General features: G+C 46.2%; 1 protein-coding gene across 2 annotated transcripts; it reads left to right on the top strand.

Moving 5' to 3' along the window:
• The first annotated feature begins 5904 nt into the window (after nt 1–5904).
• Nucleotides 5905–11678, top strand: Nanog (Nanog homeobox). Of its 2 annotated transcripts, none has more exons than XM_085839601.1 (4): nt 5905–6058; nt 9645–9910; nt 10773–10859; nt 11268–11678. In XM_085839601.1, the coding sequence occupies exons 1-4, from the start codon at nt 5905–5907 to the stop codon at nt 11676–11678; spliced, it is 918 nt and encodes a 305-aa protein (XP_085695727.1). The 2 variants fall into 2 exon arrangements, with proteins under 2 accessions (XP_085695727.1, XP_085695726.1); XM_085839600.1 differs by having other exon boundaries at nt 11265–11678.
• Nucleotides 11679–20281: the final 8603 nt, after the last annotated feature.

Here is a 20281-nt window from a genome sequence, read left to right as displayed (position 1 = left end):
CAATAGCTTCCCCTGATACCGATGATGCTAGGCATAAGAACCTAGTATAGGGGGCTGGAGAGATGGCTCTGTGGTTAAGAGCACTGACTGCTCTTCTGAAGGTCCTGAGTTCAAATCCCAGCAACCACATGGTGTTTCACAACCATCTGTGATGGGATTTGATACCCTCTTCTGGTGTGTCTGAAGAAAGCTACAGTGTACTTATATAATTAAATAAGTGAATTTTTAAAAGAAAAGACATAAACAAGTGGTATACTCTAGGTATGCTTTTTCTTGAAAATCTATTTATTATATTGCCTGGCTGTGTGTGGGTGCACACAGAGAACAACTTGTGGGAATATATTTTCTTTTTCCCTAAGTGAGATGGGGGAGAGAGGGAGTGATCTGGCCTCAGAGGAAGAATGAAGCTCAAATTGCTTTGTGGGCCTGAGCTCTCAGTGGAGACTTGATCTTGTCTCCTGAGTGCTGGGATTTCAGACTCGATACTATGTTCTATGTAGTGCTGGAGACTGAACCCATGTCCTTTATTCATGCAAAGCGAGTACTGTGCCAACTGAACTACACTCTCGGGTTCATGTTATGCTTTTCTGAGTTTTTAAAAACAGAAGCGTAGTCAGGTAAAGAGGCACAAAATCTTTAATCCCAGTCTTCCAGAGTCAGAGGCAGGCGGGTCTCCAGGAGTTCGAGGCCAGCCTGGTCTACAGAGTGAGTTCCAGGACAGCCAGAGCATAGAGAAACCTTGTCTCAAAAACAAACACAAAAAAACCAGAAGTGTTGGAGTCTGCAATTCTCTCAAATTGTTAACCTGCTGGAATTTCCTTCCCAGGTTTGTCCCGCGGCTCTCAGGGAGGACTCCAAAGCTAGCGATTCACACCCCTCCCCCACCAGTCCCTAGTCCCTGCTCCTTTTCAGCACTAACCATACAAGTTCATCTTTTACTCTTGTTTTGAAGCGCTTTACCACACTGCTGAGGACCCACTTAACATATCCTTTCACCACCCACACAGCTAGTTCCAACCAGGTCTAAGGCTTCTAGACGTCCTCCACCCTGTTCAAACTGCTTCCCTGGATAAGGAATGTAGCAAGCTTGCCTTTTGGCTACCAGCCACCTCTTCGCTCGGATCTTTCACCAGAGACTCTCAAAGACACTAAAGAGGCAGGACAGGAATGGGGGTTGGGGAGGGATCCATCGCCGTCTCCTAAGCAGACTCCTTTGACCAGGAGCTGTGCGCCCTGTACCGAACCTTTGTAGAACTTGGGGTAAACTGAGGCTATGGTGGCCTTGACTCCGTGGACCCAGAGGCAATTTTCCTCTTTTAGAGGACTCGCAAGCATTTTGTTTCTAATTTGAAATGAAAACCGGCTTTGAGCTTGAACCATCCAGTTCTCTGGACTCCTCCCAGCTCTTACAATTCCCCTCCGGGAGGAAGGTTTGTAGAAGACAAAGGCAAGCTTACCAAAATTATTTCGCCCTTGGGACACACCTAGGGTTCCCTGGTGGCATCTTTTTTTTTTTTTTTTTTCATTATAAACAGGAGTAAGTTTTTGTAAGGGCAGAGCCAGCACCTGAGGGAGAGGAACCCTTTGGCCTAGTGAAGGTAGTTTGCTGGGCTATGTACCTACCCCCCTCCCCCCTAAGAAAGAGAGAGAGAGAGAAGAGAGAAGAGAGAGAGAGAGAGAGAGAGAGAGAGAGAGAGAGAGAGAGATACTAAGTGGTTATTTCAAAAACTTGAGTGTGGCAAAAGTATGTAACTGGGATTATTAAGCATTTCTTTCCTTAGTGAGATTGGAGTAGAGGGTGGGAAAAGACCTTAGAATCCTTGACTGTTGGGCTTAGGAATGGGGAGACAAAGAGGAGCCATCACAGAATGCCTATTGTCCTTCAATATGTTAGCGATGGGCCCCGCAGTTTAGATTTTAGGCTTGTATTTTCTTTGTGTGTGTGTGTAAGTGTTTGTTTTGTTTCTGTTTTTTTTAGGCAGTCTGAAGATCAGGCTGGCTTTCAATGCCCTGTGATCCCCCTACCTCTCCTGAGGTGTGATTGGCAGAATGCTCAGCGGGTAAAAAACACGTGTATAAGCGCAAGAGAAGCAAGTTCCAAACATTGTCCTCTGACTTCCTCAGGCATGCCTTAGCTCTTCAGCACTTCATAACACACACACACACACACACACACACACACACACACACACACACACACACACACACGGTGTGGGGGGGTGGTAATTAAACATGCATAATAACAAATAAAATCGAAGAAAAGGATTCCAAACCACAGTGAAGGTGCCACATCTTTGATCCCCTCAAGGCAGACAGAAGTAGAGGGATCCCTGGGAGTTCAAAGCCAGGGTTGGTCTGCATACTGAGTTGGCTAGCCAGGAATACACACTGAGACTCTGTCTTTAAAAAAAAAAAAAAGTGTGAAGACAGTTTTCTCCATCCCAGCACTTGGGAGAGAGGGAAAGAAACACACCAGCCAGCCTGGTCTACACAGTGAGTTCCAGGCTATCCAGATCTGACATAGTGAGGTCCTGACTCAAACTTAAAAATTGGCTACAGATAATTCTGTAGCCATTGGTTAGTCCGAGTACTTAACTCAACATACCACTCTTCCTTTAAGCAAACCACGTGAAAGACTTTTCACTGAAGGCTGCAAGCCTTAAAATGACTTTGGTGATGCCTGCCTGGACTGTCTACCCTCTGGAGCAGACTTACAAAGAATATTTTTTACTAAGCGCTGCATAAACCTTGATATTTTGAATGTGCTATTCATTCTTTGCCTAATGACAAGAAGCACATCAGGGACATATTTGTATTAGTCCAGCGAATAAGCAGAAGGTAGAACAGTTATTCTTTTGTTCTATGATTTCTACTTAGTGGCTTATAGTCCATCTGTCTATTGTTTAAAATCTTCATATCTCACCAAGTAGTGGTGGCCATCCCTTTAACCCCAGCATTCTGAGAGACAAGCAGGTGGGTCTCTGTGAGTTCGAGGCCAGCCTGGCCTACAGATCTAATTCCAGGATAGCCGGGGCTACATAGAGAAACTCTGTCTCAAAATAAATAAGTCAATAAATAAGTAAATGATATATTTACTTATTTCCTAGACAGGGTTTCTCTGTGTAGCAGCCCTGGCTGTCCTGGAACTCACTCTGTAGATCAGGCTGGCCTCAAACTCAGAGATCCACCTGCCTCTGCCTCCCAAGTGCTGGGATTAAAGGCTTGTGCCACCACGGCGGGCACTCTCACACCAAAATCCACGCAGGCAAAACACCAATGCACACAAAAATAAAGGAAATCTAAAGAAAGAAGAAAAAAGGAACAAAATTGGAAGAGAGAGAGAGAGTGGCGTAAACAGTGGGTCTGAAGCCTTCGAGGGAGGAGGGCAAGATGTCACTGTCGCTCTGTGTTTCTCCAGCTGGATGTGGACAGAGGTCAACCAGCCATATTAGTTTATGTCTAAAAGTGTCTAGTTGAAACAAGAAATGGCTGCTTTAGCTGGGCGTGGTGGCGCACGCCTTTAATCCCAGCACTCGGGAGACAGAGGCAGGCGGATTTCTGAGTTCAAGGCCAGCCTGGTCTACAGAGTGAGTTCCAGGACAGCCAGAGCTACACAGAGAAACCCTGTCTCGAAAAACCAACCAAACAAACAAACAAAAAAAGAAATGGCTGCTTTAATTATATCATACTGTTCATCAGATTAAAGAGAAAAATCTCAACAACAATAAAAAAGAGGTTTAGTCAGGCTGGGCAATGGAGGCAGTAGTGGCCGTGGTGGTCTTGGCAGCAGTGGAGGCCTTGGTGGCAGTGGTGACAGACAGTGATAGTGTGGCAGCAGTTGAAGCAGTGGTGGTCGTAGTGGCATTGGTGGCAGGGTTGGTGTGGCCCAGAGGTGGCAGTGGTGGCATTGGTGGCAGTGGAGGCATTGCAGGCCTTGGTGGCAGTGGTAGTGTGGCAGCAGTGGTAGCCATAGTGGCACAGTGATAGCAACGGTGGCAGTGGCAGCCATGGTGGCCGCAGAGGCAGTGGTAACAATGGTGGCTTGGTGGCAGTGCTGACAGTGGCAGTATTGGTAGCATTGGTGGCAGTGGTAGAAGGGAAGTGGTGGTAATTGTGGCAGGGGTGGCACCAGAGGCAGAGACCGTGGTGATGATGGTGGCAGTGCGGCACAGTGGTGGCATTGGTGGTATGGCACAGTGGTGGCATTGATGGCATGGCACAGTGGTGGCAATGATGGTGTGGTGCAGTGGTAGCAGTAGAGACAGTGGTGGCAGAGGAGACAGTAGTAGTATGGTGGCTGTGGTGGCCATGGCGGCAGTGGTGGCACATACAGGCCTTTAATGCCAGCACATGGGAGGCAAGAGGCAGTTGGCTCTCTGTGAGTTGAAAGCCAGCTTGGTCTACAGAGCAAGTCCCAGGACAGCCAGGGCTACACAGAGAAACCCTGCCTAGAATAATAACAACAAAACTCAAACAAACAAACACCACCAAAAAAACCCTAGCACCCCCCCCCAAAAAAAAAAAAACAAAAAAAAAAACCAAAATCCCAAACCAAAAAGAGCCATTCAAGCTTAGTCTTTTGTAGAATAAAATCCAGGAAGAACCACTTCTACCAATACTCAGTGTGGTGGAGTCTTCACATGGGCGATGTTATGACAGGACAGCCCTTCCCTCCCTGTTTATACACCGAAGCAGACTTAAGCTGAGTTAGAGTTATTTCACTCACTTATCTGTAAGCACAAGGACTGATCTGATCGGCAAACTTTGAACTTGGGAGGTGGAAATAGGAGGATCAGGAGTTTGGGACCAGCTATAGCAATATCCTGTGAGGCCAGTCTGGGGTCCGTGAAACTCTATCTCAAAGCAACCACCAAAGCCAAATTTGAAATACAATAAATTCCTTCTTCCATTGCTTAGACGGCTGAGGCCCTAGGGATGGCAGTAAGTCTGAAGCCAGCCTAGTTTTTACAGTGAGAACTTGTCTCAAAACCAAACAGAAGGCCTGGCCTCTACATTAATTTAAACACTCCTTAAATCGGGCATGGTGGTAGACAAGCCTGGTCTACATATTGAGTATAAGCTACTCAAGGCAACAGAGAAAACCTGTCTCAAAACCAAAGCACAAACCAACTTACTAAGGTAGCCCAAGAGTCTTAAGCAGGAAACAGGCTCTTTCTTCGTTAAAAAGCCGCACTTTTGGAAGGAAGATTTCCCCAGGTTTCCCAATATGAAGAACAAGCAAGAAACACTGAGTGCTGAAAGGAAAGCCGTGTATAAACAGAGATTGGCAGCAAGGTCTGACCCTTTCATGTCTGTAGAAAGAATGGAAGAGGAAACTCAGATCCCCCCACTTGACCTGAAACTCCCCACTAGAGATCGCCAGGGTCTGGAGCTGCAGCCGTGGTTAGAAGATGAATCAAGTGAAAGGAGGTAAAACCTTTTTTTGGGGGGTGGGGGGGGGGATGTCTTTGGGTCAGCGGATGCCCCTATGCTTTCCCTCCCTCTCAGTCTGGGTCACCTTACAGCTTCTTTTGCATTACAATGTCCTTGGTGGGCCCGGCAGGTGGGATTAACAGTGAATTCACAGGGCTGGTGGGGCGTGGGTGCCGCCTGGGTGCCTGGGAGAATGGGGGTGGGTAGGGTAGGAGGTTTGAGGGGGGAGGAGCAGACCTACCCTTTAAATCTATCGCCTTGAGCCTTTGGCCTTCAGATAGGCTGATTTGGTTGGTGTCTTGCTCTTTCTGTGGGAAGGCTGCGGTTCACGGTTCACTTCCTTCTGACTTCTTATAGTTTTGCTTTTGGGCATTTAACTCTTCTTTCTATGATCTTTCCCTCTAGACACTGAGTTTTTTAATTGTTGCCTAAAACCTTTTCAAAAATCCCTTCCCTCACCATCACACTGACATGAGTGTGGGTCTTCCTGGTCCCCACAGTCTGCCTAATTCTGAGGAAGCATCGAATTCTGGGGACGCCTCACCAATGCCTGCAGTTTTTCATCCCGAGAAAAACTATTCTTGCTTACAAGGGTCTGCTACTGAGATGCTCCGCACAGAGGCTGGTAAGGAATTCAGTCCCCGAAGAACCCAGTTAATTAGGGTAAGAGTAGGAAAAGCGGGCTGAAGGGTTATTGCCTCTTTATGACCCGTAGTCATTGACATAAGCGGGTGTCCTTGTCGCTCTTCTGGAAACCTCTCTGAGTTTGACCGGTGATACGTTGGCCTTCTAGTCTGAAATAGAGATCCGGGACACAGAACGGAGCAATTTAAGGCTCTTGTGTGTATTTGAGAACCTAAATATTTGGGCTCTTTGGAATATGTCCGGGGGCAGTGAGTGGTGTCTTCAGTAGCAGGGAGACCTAACATCCTAGCTTGGAATGAACACCCCATTTTTTGGTGAGGTTATACAGTTAGTTTGCAATTTGCCCAAATGGCCTTTTTTCTCCAGCAGAAGCAGTTAGCATTTCTCTCAACCTTGGGAATGTGGATGTCACTTAGTTCTGGGTTTGTGAGCTCAGTGCTCCTCCCCAACCCCAAACAAGTGTACACAGTTAAAGTCATTCATTCTTATAGCTAGCATCTGGAGCCAAGGTCTGAAGTTCATTGTCTGTACATAGTCAGCCCAGTACTCAGGCTTGTAAATGGTAGAACCAAGAGGCTGCTAAGCTGTGTGTGCCACGGTGCTCAGGTGTGTGCCACGGTGCTCAGGTGTGTGCCACGGTGCACAGGTGTGTGCTGCGATGCTCGGGTGTGTGCAACGATGCTAGGGTGTGTGCAACGATGTGTGCAACGATGCTAGGGTGTGTGCAGCGCTAGAGTGTCTGCAGCGGTGCTTAAGTGTGTGGACTGCTAGGAAGTGTGTGTTCCCTTTTTTTTTCTGAGCTTTGAAGTTAATGTCTGTCATCTTGATTTTTCTGATTTATGGGTTCGATTTTTGATTTTGGAGGTGGGAAAAGTGCTGGTTTAGGAATGAACGGGTGCTGGTTTAGGAATGAACGGGTGGGGATAGCCTTTGTAAGTGATAGATGTGTGTTTTTAGTGCGTGCCCCTAGTGCCATGCCAGCAGATGGCATAACTTTTCATATAGAAGCTGCTTTCAGGGCTGTCTACTTATTTGCTAGACTGCAGGCTAACCTCAGCATTGCCATCAGCGTGGAGTACTGTGAGGTGTCTTCAGCAGTGCAGGAGGTGTCTTCTAGCTGCTGCTGGATCTAGGAAATGTTGGGGCAAAGCTTGGCGGAGGAGCACTTGTCTCTTGCTGAAGGCCCTGGGTTAAACCCTTGGTGTCTCAGAAGAACAACAAAATGAGGCGCACATAAATCTAGCACAGGCAGGAGATTTGGAAGATTTTGTCTTCTAGGAAAAAAAAAAAAAAAAAAAAAAAAAAAGAAGCTAACCGAAGAGCTAGAGGGTCAAGGATAAGAGAAACAAATTTGGTTAATCGAAATTTTACTCTAGTAATAATTAACCGGATCCTCTGACTGGCTGCTCTTGTACTAGCAGAAAAGATGGTGGGACCATTTTAAAATATACGTTTAAAAAAATTGGGGGTGGGGGGTGTCTAAACTCAGGACTGTGCATTGCTAACAACAAGTGATTTAACCCTGGAAGTTTCCTTAGATAACATTCAGTATAATGGATTTCGTCATGACCTTAGTTCATCCCTAAATGTTAATGTGTGTGTGTGTGTGTGTGTGTGTGTGTGTGTGTGTGTGTGTATACATACTGAGATATGGCTGACTCAGTGGTAGAGTATGAAAGGACCCAACAGTATTCTTTTTTTTTTCCCTTTTTTCTTTTTTTTTTTTTAATTAGGTAATTTCCTCAATTACATTTCCAATGCTATCCAAGAAGTCCCCAATACACTCCCCCCCCTCCCAACAGGATTCTATTCACCCAGCACCATGCAAAAATCTAGGGGAGATAAAAGACCCCCAAACCATGAGTCCTGGGATTAACCTGCACTCAGGAGGTAGAGAGGTAGGACAGGACAGCCTTGGCTACCTAAGACCCTATTCCTCAGAAAGAAAAGAAAAACCACAAACATAGATAGACTAGGCCCTCTGCTGCCTAAGCTCTTGTGCTGTCTTGTCTGTCTCTCTCTATTTGTTGAGACGGGCTGATCTCATTCTCCCATCTCAGCTACTGGAGCAGGGAGGCTTTACATTTGTGCTACCCGCCTCCTGTCAGGATCAGAGGTTTACAGTGTAGATGAGGTCACAGTTCTAATCAAGAGGGAGCAGGGAGAAGGGATTGGAAAGAGCAGACTACAAACTCAAACTCTGTCTCCATCCTGCCATTGAACTGAGTGTTGTTTGGTTGGTTGTCTTTTTTTTTTTTTAAATAGGATTCCCAGGGTCTAATTGTATAATTTAAATAACTAATGAAACTTAAAAACACTGTATGGGGCTGGTGAGATGGCTCAGTGGGTAAGAGCACCCGACAGCTCTTCTGAAGGTCCAGAGTTCAAATCCCAGCAACCACATGGTGGCTCACAACCATCTGTAACGAGATCTGACTCCCTCTTCTGGAGTGTCTGAAGACAGCTACAGTGTACTTACATATAATAAATAAATAAATCTTTAAAAAAAAAAACAAAAAACAAACAAAACAAAACAAAAAAAAAAAACCACTGTATGTAGGGCTGGTGAGATGGCTCAACAGGTAAGAGCACTGACTGTCCTTCCGAAAGTCCTGAGTTCAAATCCCAGCAACCACATGGTGACTCACAACCATCAGTAATGAGATCTGATGCCCTCTTCTGGAGTGTCTGAAGACAGCTACAGTGCACTTACATATAATAATAAATAAATCTTTAGCAGAGACATTCTTTTAAAAAAAAAACAAAAAACAAGCCGGGCAAGGTGGCGAACGCCTTTAATCCCAGCACTCAGGAGGCAGAGGCAGGCGGATTTTTGAGTTCGAGGCCAGCCTGGTCTACAAAGTGAGTTCCAGGACAGCCAGGACTATACAGAGAAACCCTGTCTCAAAAAACCAAAAAAAAAAAAAAAAAAAAAAAAAAAAAACCCACCACTGTAAAAGGAAGATCTATGCAAAATGGTGTTACCCAGGGGTGACAAAGTATTCCAAGAATTAGGTTTTTCTTGTTACTTAGATCTATGAAGATAATTGCTTTGAAAGTAAATATATTAAATGTAATATTTAATTATCTGGGAAAATGATTTATTTGGTTGGTTTTTTGTTGTTGTTGTTTTTGTTTTTGTTTGTTTGTTTGTTGGTTGGTTGGTCAGGGTTTCTCTGTGTAGCCCTGGCCATCCTGGAATTCACTTTGTAAAACTGACTGGCCTTTTAAAAACTTATTTGTTATATGTAAGTACACTAAGTACACTGTAGCTGTCTTCAGACACTCCAGAAGAGGGAGTCAGATTTCCTTAAGGATGGTGGCGAGCCACCATGTGGTTGCTGGGATTTGAACTCAGGACCTTCGGAAGAGCAAGCAGTCAGTGCTCTTAACCGCTGAGCCATACCCCACACCCCACACCCCACATCCTACCCCGTGAACTGACTGGAGTTAAACCCGTAATCTGCCTGCATGAGTCTCCCAAGTGCTGGGACTAAAGGTATGTACCACCATGCCAGGATGAGAATGTCTTATTTATTAACAAGTTATCTATTTATTCCTAACAGCCTCTCCTCGCCCTTCCTCTGAGGACCTACCTCTTCAAGGCAGCCCTGATTCTTCTACTAGTCCCAAACAAAAGCTGTCAAGTCCTGACACTGACAAGGGCCCTGAGAAGGAGGAGAACAAGGTCCTTGTCAGGAAGCAGAAGATGCGGACTGTGTTCTCTCAGGCCCAGCTGTGTGCACTCAAGGACAGGTTTGAGAAGCAGAGGTACCTCAGCCTCCAGCAGATGCAAGAACTCTCTTCCATTCTGAACCTGAGCTATAAGCAGGTAGGGTCCTTAATAGTTGCTGTAATGTAACAAAATGAGACTGACTTGCTAATGAATCGAACTAACATCTGGACGCCTCTCTAACTATATCCTATCCTCCTATCCTATGCTCCTGTTAAAATCATAATTATGTGATTTAAAGATTTATTTATTTATTTATTTATTTATTTATTTATTTATTTATTTATGTATGTGTAAAGTACACTGTAGCTGTCTTCAGATACACCAGAAGAGGGCATCAGATCTCATTATGGGTGGTTGTGAGCCACCATGTGGTTGCTGGGATTTGAACTCAGGACCTTTGGAAGAGCAGTCAGTGCTCTTAACTGCTGAGCCATCTCTCCAGCCCCAATTATGTGATTTATATATTTCCCAGTTTGTTTCATCAGTTACTTTATCTTCTACTTCACCTCCCACACCCATCCCCAAATCAGGGTATCACTGTAGCCCTGACTGGTCTCTGTAGACCAGGTTGGGAGAGGTTCACCTGCCTCTGTCTCCTGGGTGCTGGGAATAAAGGTGTGCCTGGCTTTTTTTCCTTTCTTTTCTTTTTTTAAGATTATTTATTTATTTTTAAATTTCCTTTAGTTCATTGGTGTTTTGCTTGCATGTGTTTGTGAGAGTATCAGATCTCCTGGACTAGAGTTACAGACAGTCGTGAGCCGCTGAGAATTGAACCCAGGTCCTCTGGAAGAGCAGCCAGTGCTCTTAACAGAAGAGCCATTTCCCCCAGCACCCGTCTTCTGGCTTTTTCGAGAAGGAGTTTCACTTTGCAGGCCTGGCTGTCCTGTTTAGGGTCAGGCTGTAGACCTGTCTGCATTCTGTATGTCTTAGCTTGTTCGAATGTCCTGTCACTCTGCAGGTTAAGACCTGGTTTCAAAACCAACGAATGAAGTGCAAGCGGTGGCAGAAAAACCAGTGGTTGAACACTAGCAATGGTCTGATTCAGGTAACAAGACATTTTTCTCTGCTTTCCTTTTTCCCCCTCCATCTTATTTTATGTGTGTCTGTGCCGTGTGTGTGTGGCTGACCGATGGCTGTTGGGTATGGATCCCAGATTTCCTGTAAGAGCAGTCAGTGGCTCTGCCTTTGCTTCCCAGTACCATCCTGATCCATCTATGTCCATCAGTCCTGTCCCTTTCCCATCCCTCTTCCTCCACGCACTCTTTCCTGTGATCTTTGGTTCTTTGAGGCAGGCTCTCTCTATGTAGCCCTGGCAGTCAGAGATCTGCCTGCCTAGTCTCAGGAGTGCTGGGGTTAACGGCCTGTGCGGCCATGCTAATCTCTTCAGTATTTCTGCAGCTTACATCTTTAGAGTCCCCTTTTCACTCATTGCATTAATCACCTCTTTCAGAAGGGCTCAGCACCAGTGGAGTATCCCAGCATCCATTGCAGCTATCCCCAGGGCTATCTGGTGAATGCATCTGGAAGCCTTTCCATGTGGGGCAGCCAGACTTGGACCAACCCAACTTGGAGCAGCCAGACCTGGACCAACCCAACTTGGAACAACCAGACCTGGACCAACCCAACTTGGAACAACCAGGCCTGGACCGCTCAGTCCTGGAACAGCCAGCCTTGGAACGCTGCTCCGCTCCATAACTTCGGGGAGGACTTTCTGCAGCCTTACGTACAGTTGCAGCAAAACTTCTCTGCCAGTGATTTGGAGGTGAATTTGGAAGCCACTAGGGAAAGCCATGCACATTTTAGCACCCCACAAGCCTTGGAATTATTCCTGAACTACTCTGTGAATCCAGCAGGCGAAATATGAGTCTTATGCAACAACTGGGCTTAAAAGTCAGGGCAAGGCCAGGTTCCTTCCTTCTTCCAGAGATTTTCATATTGGTTTATTTTTTTAATTATTATTTGCTTTTTGTTTATCAAGACAGGGTTTCTCTGTATAGCTCTAATTGTTTTTGAACTAGCTCTGCAGACCAGCCTGGCCTCGAACTCAGAGATCTGCCCACTTATCTTTGCCTCCTGAATGCTGGGACCAAAGATGGTATACCACCACACCTGGCATATATATTGTTTATTTCTATTTCTATTTTTATTGGTGCCAGAGCAAACCTAGAACTTAGAACATGCTGGGCACCAACTCAACTTCTGAGCTCTATTTACACCTCGGTGTGTTAGTGTATTTGTCTTAGTTCTGAATTTGTCTCTTTTTTAGTGTTAACTCTAGGCTTTGGAGACAGTGAAGTGCATATACCCTCTCCTTCCCAAGAAGAGCTTGAACACCCTTACCCACGCCCACACACCCACGCTAGTCTTTTTTCTTAGAAGTGTGGGTCTTGGTATACACTGTGTGTCATTTTGAGGGGTGAGGTTTAAAAGTATATACAAAGTATAACGATATGGTGGCTACTCTTGATTGAGGGTAGCTCAGATATGCAATAAGTTCAAGGCCAACCTGTACTATGTTTAAATAGTAAGACAGCATCTCGATAGAATAATAAAACTAAAGTCTCAATAAAAGCTTTCACCTGTTAAGGTGCTTTGATTTCCTCCTTGTCCTTGGAGTTCCCCCAAGAGTAACTGCTATGTTAATATCTGTAGAAACGGGGCTGGAGAGATGGCTCAGTGGTTAAGAGCACTGACTGCTCTTCTGAAGGTCCTGAGTTCAAATCCCAGCAACCACATGGTGGCTCACAACCATCTTTAATGAGCTCTGACGCCCTCTTCTGGTGCATCTGAAGACAGCTACAATGTACTTAGATATAATAATAAATAAATCTTCTAAAAAATAATAACCCTTAAAAAATATTTATAGAGGGCTGGTGAGATGGCTCAGTGGGTAAGAGCACCCGACTGCTCTTCCGAAGGTCCAGAGTTCAAATCTCAGCAACCACATGGTGGCTCACAACCATCCGTAATGAGATCTGACTCCCTCTTCTGGTGTGTCTGAAGACAGCTACAGTGTACTTACATATAATAAATAAATAAATCTTTTAAAAAAAATTTTTGTAGAAAGATGTTTATATTTGACTGTACCATGATGAACCGATGCCAGCTGGACTAGTTTAAACAAAATAAAACACTAATTTTACCTTTAGTGGTCTTATCTTTTGTCCAGTGGGGTCAATATACTTTTATTTTGGTATGTGAGGGGGAGGGTCTAATTCAGTCCAGGCTAATCTTAAGGGAAAATGGTTTTCTTTTGGCTTACCGTTTGGGAGGGTTATACCACAACAGTTGGAATGGCCTGGTAACCAGAGCAGGAGGCCAGCCACTCACACTGCATCCAGTCAAGAACTGGAGAGCAATGAATAAGAAATGAATGTTTTAGTGTGGGTATGGACCCTGAGGAGGCCAGAAGCATTCGATCCCCTGGAGATGAAGTTACGTGAAGCCACCTGATCACCTGACATGGCAGGCTGCCGGGAAATAAGCTCTAGTTCTCTGGAAGAACAAATACTTAACCGGGAGAGTGGTTTTTATTCCTGTGAAATAATAGAACTTGTGGCGAGAGCCCCTGAGGTCACACATCTAGTGCTTCTGGGAAAGAGGAGGGACCACAGTCTCTTGTTTTTGTGTCACACTGGAGATTAATCTGGGACTTCCTGGTTCCAGATGGAGGCTATCTTCCCTGAGCATAACCCCCTAGCCTACTTGGGGGTGGGGGAAGATGTCAAGTGTTATCACAGGAGATTTGAGGGTGTGTGGGTTCCGAAGTGAGTTTGGGGTTTAAGAGTGAGTTGGATTTAAATTTGCTGAAAAGACAGAAGATATGTATACATCCGGTGTAGATGTGTGTAAACTTAAGGAAATTAAGTTAACACAGCTCCTGATGCATTAATTATAGATGTTATAGTAGTTGGTCAGTTTTATTAGATTTAGCTAAAGCATGATACCATGATACGGAAAAACAGAAGAAGCAAGCGACACCTAGTAACTGCCCTGCGTAAATAGCCATACCTGTCAATCACATCAGTAACTCCTGACCACTCACAGCGGTACCCAGCCCAGCCCAAGTAGGTTCTGTAGCTGCTCCTCAGCTAAGGAGAGGGCTGTTTTGGCAGTCAGAAAAATTGTCCCTCTTTGTGCCACAGAGGGCACATTATCACAAAGGCTGGAACACATTCCCTTGCAAAGCCCAGACTAATTCCACCTAGAATTCTCATCTTCTGCTTTCTGTCCTTTGGCATCAGTGGGGATGGCTGCTGTGTCAGAGATGGGACATCATCACCTCCACAAACCCTGACTCCCGTTACTGAGAGACCACTTTGCTTCAACTCTTAGGGGTTTCGTTGATAAGATTCTAAAATGTGTGGTCTTGGGAATCAAATCCAGGGACTCTTAGACCCTGGGGAAGTGCTCTACTACTGAACGACACTCTCAGTCCTTGGTGTGAGAATCTGAGCTTTGATTTTACCCTTTTCAGGGTGGAAGAGATTCCACCAATCACCCAGGAGTGGGGCTGGTTCAAGAGGCCTCCCCAGCTGCAGCTTTCAGAGGCTTTTTGCTTCAGGCTCCCACCAAGGGACCTATTCAAATGCCTTAGTCAACTGACTTCTGAGTCCCAAGCTGTTGCAGGACCCCAGCTGACTTCTTTATTTAACAAATCCTCCTTTTTCCCCTGCTAGGACTCCTCTCCCTCCTCTGTCTGGCAACTGCCCCGCTCTCTCTTTGTAGTTTCCCACCAGGACCTGTTTTCTCTCCACTGTCACCAGGTTTCTGCCCACTGGGTTTATTCACAACAGAATTAACTTTTTCCTTTACCCAAAGAAGCCAGCCCTTGGAATTCAATGGCAGAGAAGGTCTGTGCTTCTGAGCTTGTAGTTTGCACTGTCCAATTCCGAAGACCCAGGCAAATTTGATCCAGGGTGCTCGTGTTAGACCTGAGGAAGAAACCAATTCCAAGACTGCCTGATTAAAGCAGGCTTTATTTAGAGGGACACCAGGAACTGGCCAACCCATGCACATGAGTAAAACAAGCTTGATTAGATTAATTTGGCCACGATGGTTTGTGTTAGTGGTCTTTCTTCTCCCAACTTTGGGATTAACATTTGCTCCCTTGGGGTCAAAAAGAAAAGGGCACTAAAACCAGAAAATAGTCGGGCGTGGTGGCACACGCCTTTGATCCCAGCACTTGGGAGGCAGAGGCAGGCAGATTTCTGAGTTCGAGGCCAGCCTGGTCTACAAAGTGAGTTCCAGGACAGCCAGGGCTATACAGAGAAACCCTGTCTCAGAAAAACAAAAAACAAAAACCAGAAAATCAAAGTAGATTTAACTTTGTATACTCAGACATAAACTGGAGTAACACCCTCGTTTTGGGACGAGAGACAGAGAAAGCAAGAGTTTTTAAGGAAAGAAAAGTGTGGAAAGACAGTCTAGCTGTGGATGGGTTTTCATTTCCCTTTCTCTCTTATCAGGTTAACTTGATGCTCAGCGAGTCTATGGGGGAGGAAGGGAAGTCCTTTAGTTGGATTCACACCTTTCCTTCCTTCCTTCCTTCCTTCCTTCCTTCCTTCCTTCCTTCCTTCCTTCCTTTCTTTCTTTCTTTCTTTCTTTCTTTCTTTCTTTCTTTCTTTCTTTCTTTCTTTCTTTCTTGTAACTGTTTCAAGCTCTTAAGGCGACTTATTATGGTAAATTAAAAATAAATATTTTAGGGGCTGGAGGAAAGGCTCAGCAGTTAAAAGCACTCTCTGCTCTTCCAGAGGAATTGCGCTCAGTCCCCTGCAGCCAGGCCAGTTGGCTTCACACCACTTGGAACTCTGGGTCCAGGGGTTGCTGTGCCTCTCTGGCTTGCTTAGGCACCTGTACACATCTACATGTAACCAATACTCACACCACTAACACACACACACACACACACACACACACACACACATACACACACACACAGTTAATTACTAAATAACATAAATTACAGGAAAAAATACCTACAAAAAATGGTGGTAAACACAGAGGCTTTGGAGTGTCTTTGAAGCTCACTAGACATTTTTATTTTCCTAATAAACCATCTCCATCTGTATCACTAGAAAGGATAGTGGGGCTTAGGGGGAGAAAGTAACAGAGTAAAAGAGTGACTCTCTCTCTCACGATTTATTTATTTTTATGAGTACACTGTAGCTGTCTTCAGACACACACCAGAAGAGGGTATCGGATCCCATTACGGATGGTTGTGAGCCACCATGTGGTTGCTGGGAAGTGAACGCAGGACCTTTGGAAAAGCAGTCAGTGCTCTTAACCACTGAGCCATCTCCTGATTGTCTCTTTTAATTTTGTGGAATATTTTATAGCTTTTGTTGCTTTAAGCTGAGAAAAACAGAAAAGAAAGAAAGAGAGAGAGAGAGAGAGAGAGAGAGAGAGAGAGAGAGAGAGAGAGAAAGAGAGAGAGAAAGAAAGACCTTAATCTTTGGACAGGCATCGTAGCAGCATCTGTAGTCCCAGCGCTAAGGAGACAGAAGCAGGTAAGCGAATGCCAGTGAGTTCAAGGCCTACCTACTCTGTATAGTGAATTTCAGGATAACCAAGGCTGCATAGTGAGATCCTGCCTCAAAAACAACAAAAACAAAACCCAAGTCTGGGCCCACAAGATGCCTCAGTGGGTAGAAGGGCTTGCCACAAGCCTAGCTTGTTGACTTGCATCCAATCTCTTGGGTCCACAAGATGGACAGAGAGGAAACACTCCACAGACCTGCCCTTTGACCTCTGCACACAGGCCATAGCATACACCTCTCCCTGCCCTCTGACCTCTGCACACAGGCCATAGCATACACCTCTCCCTGCCCTCTGACCTCTGCACACAGGCCATAGCATACACCTCTCCCTGCCCTCTGACCTCTGCACACAGGCCATAGCATACACCTCTCCCTGCCCTCTGACCTCTGCACACAGGCCATAGCATACACCTCTCCCTGCCCTCTGACCTCTGCACACAGGCCATAGCATACACCTCTCCCTGCCCTCTGACCTCTGCACAAAGGCCATAGCATACACCTCTCCCTGCCCTCTGACCTCTGCACACAGGCCATAGCATACACCTCTCCCTGCCCTCTGACCTCTGCACACAGGCCATAGCATACACCTCTCCCTGACCTCTGACCTCTGCACACAGGCCATAGCATACACCTCTCCCTGCCCTCTGACCTCTGCACACAGGCCATAGCATACACCTCTCCCTGCCCTCTGACCTCTGCACACAGGCCATAGCATACACCTCTCCCTGACCTCTGACCTCTGCACACAGGCCATAGCATACACCTCTCCCTGCCCTCTGACCTCTGCACACAGGCCATAGCATACACCTCTCCCTGCCCTCTGACCTCTGCACACAGGCCATAGCATACACCTCTCCCTGCCCTCTGACCTCTGCACACAGGCCATAGCATACACCTCTCCCTGACCTCTGACCTCTGCACACAGGCCATAGCATACACCTCTCCCTGACCTCTGACCTCTGCACACAGGCCATAGCATACACCTCTCCCTGCCCTCTGACCTCTGCACACAGGCCATAGCATACACCTCTCCCTGACCTCTGACCTCTGCACACAGGCCATAGCATACACCTCTCCCTGACCTCTGACCTCTGCACACAGGCCATAGCATACACCTCTCCCTGCCCTCTGACCTCTGCACACAGGCCATAGCATACATCTCTCCCTGTCCTCTGACCTCTGCACACAGGCCATAGCATACACCTCTCCCTGCCCTCTGACCTCTGCACACAGGCCATAGCATACACCTCTCCCTGACCTCTGACCTCTGCACACAGGCCATAGCATACACCTCTCCCTGCCCTCTGACCTCTGCACACAGGCCATAGCATACATCTCTCCCTGTCCTCTGACCTCTGCACACAGGCCATAGCATACACCTCTCCCTGTCCTCTGACCTCTGCACACAGGCCATAGCATACACCTCTCCCTGCCCTCTGACCTCTGCACACAGGCCATAGCATACACCTCTCCCTGCCCTCTGACCTCTGCACACAGGCCATAGCATACACCTCTCCCTGCCCTCTGACCTCTGCACACAGGCCATAGCATACACCTCTCCCTGCCCTCTGACCTCTGCACACAGGCCATAGCATACACCTCTCCCTGCCCTCTGACCTCTGCACAAAGGCCATAGCATACACCTCTCCCTGCCCTCTGACCTCTGCACACAGGCCATAGCATACACCTCTCCCTGACCTCTGACCTCTGCACACAGGCCATAGCATACACCTCTCCCTGACCTCTGACCTCTGCACACAGGCCATAGCATACACCTCTCCCTGCCCTCTGACCTCTGCACACAGGCCATAGCATACACCTCTCCCTGACCTCTGACCTCTGCACACAGGCCATAGCATACACCTCTCCCTGACTTCCCAAAGTAAATAAATGCAATCACAGGCTGGAGAGATGGCTCAGCAGATAAGAGCACTAACTGCTCTTCTGAAAGCCCGGAGTTCAAATCCCAGCAACCACATGGTGGCTTACAACCATCTGTAATGAGATCTGATGCCCTCTTCTGGGGTGTCCGAAGACAGCTACAGTGTACTTACATATAATAAATAAATAAATCCTTACCAAAAAAATGTAATCGCTAACAGAAATTCCTCAAATACAGCAACCATCATTAATCAGTGTCCTGATTAAGCTACCTAGACTTCCTCTTTTCTCCTTGTTATTTTCGTTGCTTTTGTCTCTCCTGGACCTCATTGTGTAGACCAGGCTGGCCTTGAACTCACAGAGATATGCCAGCCTTTGCCTGTCTAGTGCTGGGATTCAAGGCCTGTGCCAAGGCCACCTAAAGTGTCTGTTAAATCAACCATGGATAGAGTAAGAGAAGTATGACTTATTCTTATTTAGTTTTTCTCTTTTTTTTTTTTTAGGATTTGCCTAAATAAATTAATTTAATTAAAGCAAACAAACTCCCCACAAAACTGGCTGAGCTTAGGCTGGGCCTGGTGCACATTTTCATGGGAACAAAATAAGGAATGATTAAATTCTTGGACTTTAGATACTGTCTTGCTTTTTTTAAAAAAATTTACATTATCGTTGTTATTATTACTGTGTGTGTATATGTGAATGCCATCTGTATAGAGGGAACATAGATCCGTTGGAGTTGGATTTGTAAGTGTTTGTGAGCCAATGGACTTGGGTGCTGGGAACCGAACTTGGACCCCTCTACAAGAATCCTCTTGGACTCTGTAGACCAGGCTGGCCTCGAACTCACAGAGATCTTCCTGCCTCTGCTTCCTGAGTGCTAAGATTAGAGGCTTACACTATCAAACCCAGTTGACCTGGAGTCCTTGTAAGCCCACACTCATTCTCAGTGGGCGTGGACATCACTCTCTCCTGAGCAAATCTGTCCCTTAACCCACAGGGTTTATGCTTATGTTAAAATATCTTAGATGTTGGGTGGTGTTGGCTCATGCCTTTAATCCCAGTACTTGGGAGATAGACATAGGCTTGAGGCCAGCCTGTTCTACTAAGTGAGTTCCAGGACAGCCAGGGTTACACAGAGAAAACCTGTCTTGAAAACCAAACCAAACCAAACCAAACCAACCAACCAACCAACCAAACAAGCAAAAATTTATTTCTAGGCATGTGTTAACACATGCTTTTAAACCCAGCACTTAGAGGAACCTGAGGCAGGAGAATCTCAGGCCATACAAGCCTCCATAGTGAGACCTTGTCTTAAAACAAGATAAACAACAACAAAATATTATCATTAAATGCTGATGTACTTCAAAGAGAAAAGTTATGGGGCCTCATTATATTGCCTTGGTTGGTCCTTTATGTCTGAGCTCAAGGGAGCCTTCTGGCTCAGTCCTTCCAGTAGCCAAGACTACAGGTGTTAGCCACTGTCCTTGGCTTCCACGAACAGTTTTAAAGGTGAAATTAGCTTAAGTTCATATTGCACAATTGGGTCTGGAACCCAGGGCCCCACATATGCTCTCTCGCCCCTGAAACTATACCTCCAATCCTGAAATCTGGATCCTAAACCAGACTAGACTGTCTGGCCTTAGGCAGAGGCACAGAAGGAGTCTTAAACTTACTGGAGGATAGCAGCTCCCCCTACCGGCCCCCTGTGGCATTGGGCTCACCAGTCTCTAAATCGTCTTCCAGTTTAACTTCATGGCTGATAAGAGGAGGAGAGATACCCACAAATTTCTCAACTACATGTGGTTTCAGGTGGCAATCAGTGACAAGGGTGGGCTAGGAAGACAGACTTGGTGAACTAAAGGGTCTTCTCAAGACTCAGATAGAGTTCAAAGAGGAGAAAGGGATGAAAAGCCTAACAGAAAAAGAATCACAGCTGGGCGTGGTGGCACCTGCCTTTAATCCCAGCACTCAGGAGGCAGAGGCAGGCATATTTCTGAGTTCGAGGCCAGCCTGGTCTACAAAATGAGTCCCAGGACAGCCAGAGCTA

Source organism: Mus caroli, unplaced genomic scaffold (assembly GCF_978045245.1).
Source record: "Mus caroli unplaced genomic scaffold, Mus_caroli_1 scaffold_7, whole genome shotgun sequence".
Taxonomy (NCBI): domain Eukaryota; kingdom Metazoa; phylum Chordata; class Mammalia; order Rodentia; family Muridae; genus Mus; species Mus caroli.
The sequence above is the reverse complement of the archived record's forward strand: the minus strand, read 5'-3'. Positions and strand labels throughout refer to the sequence as shown.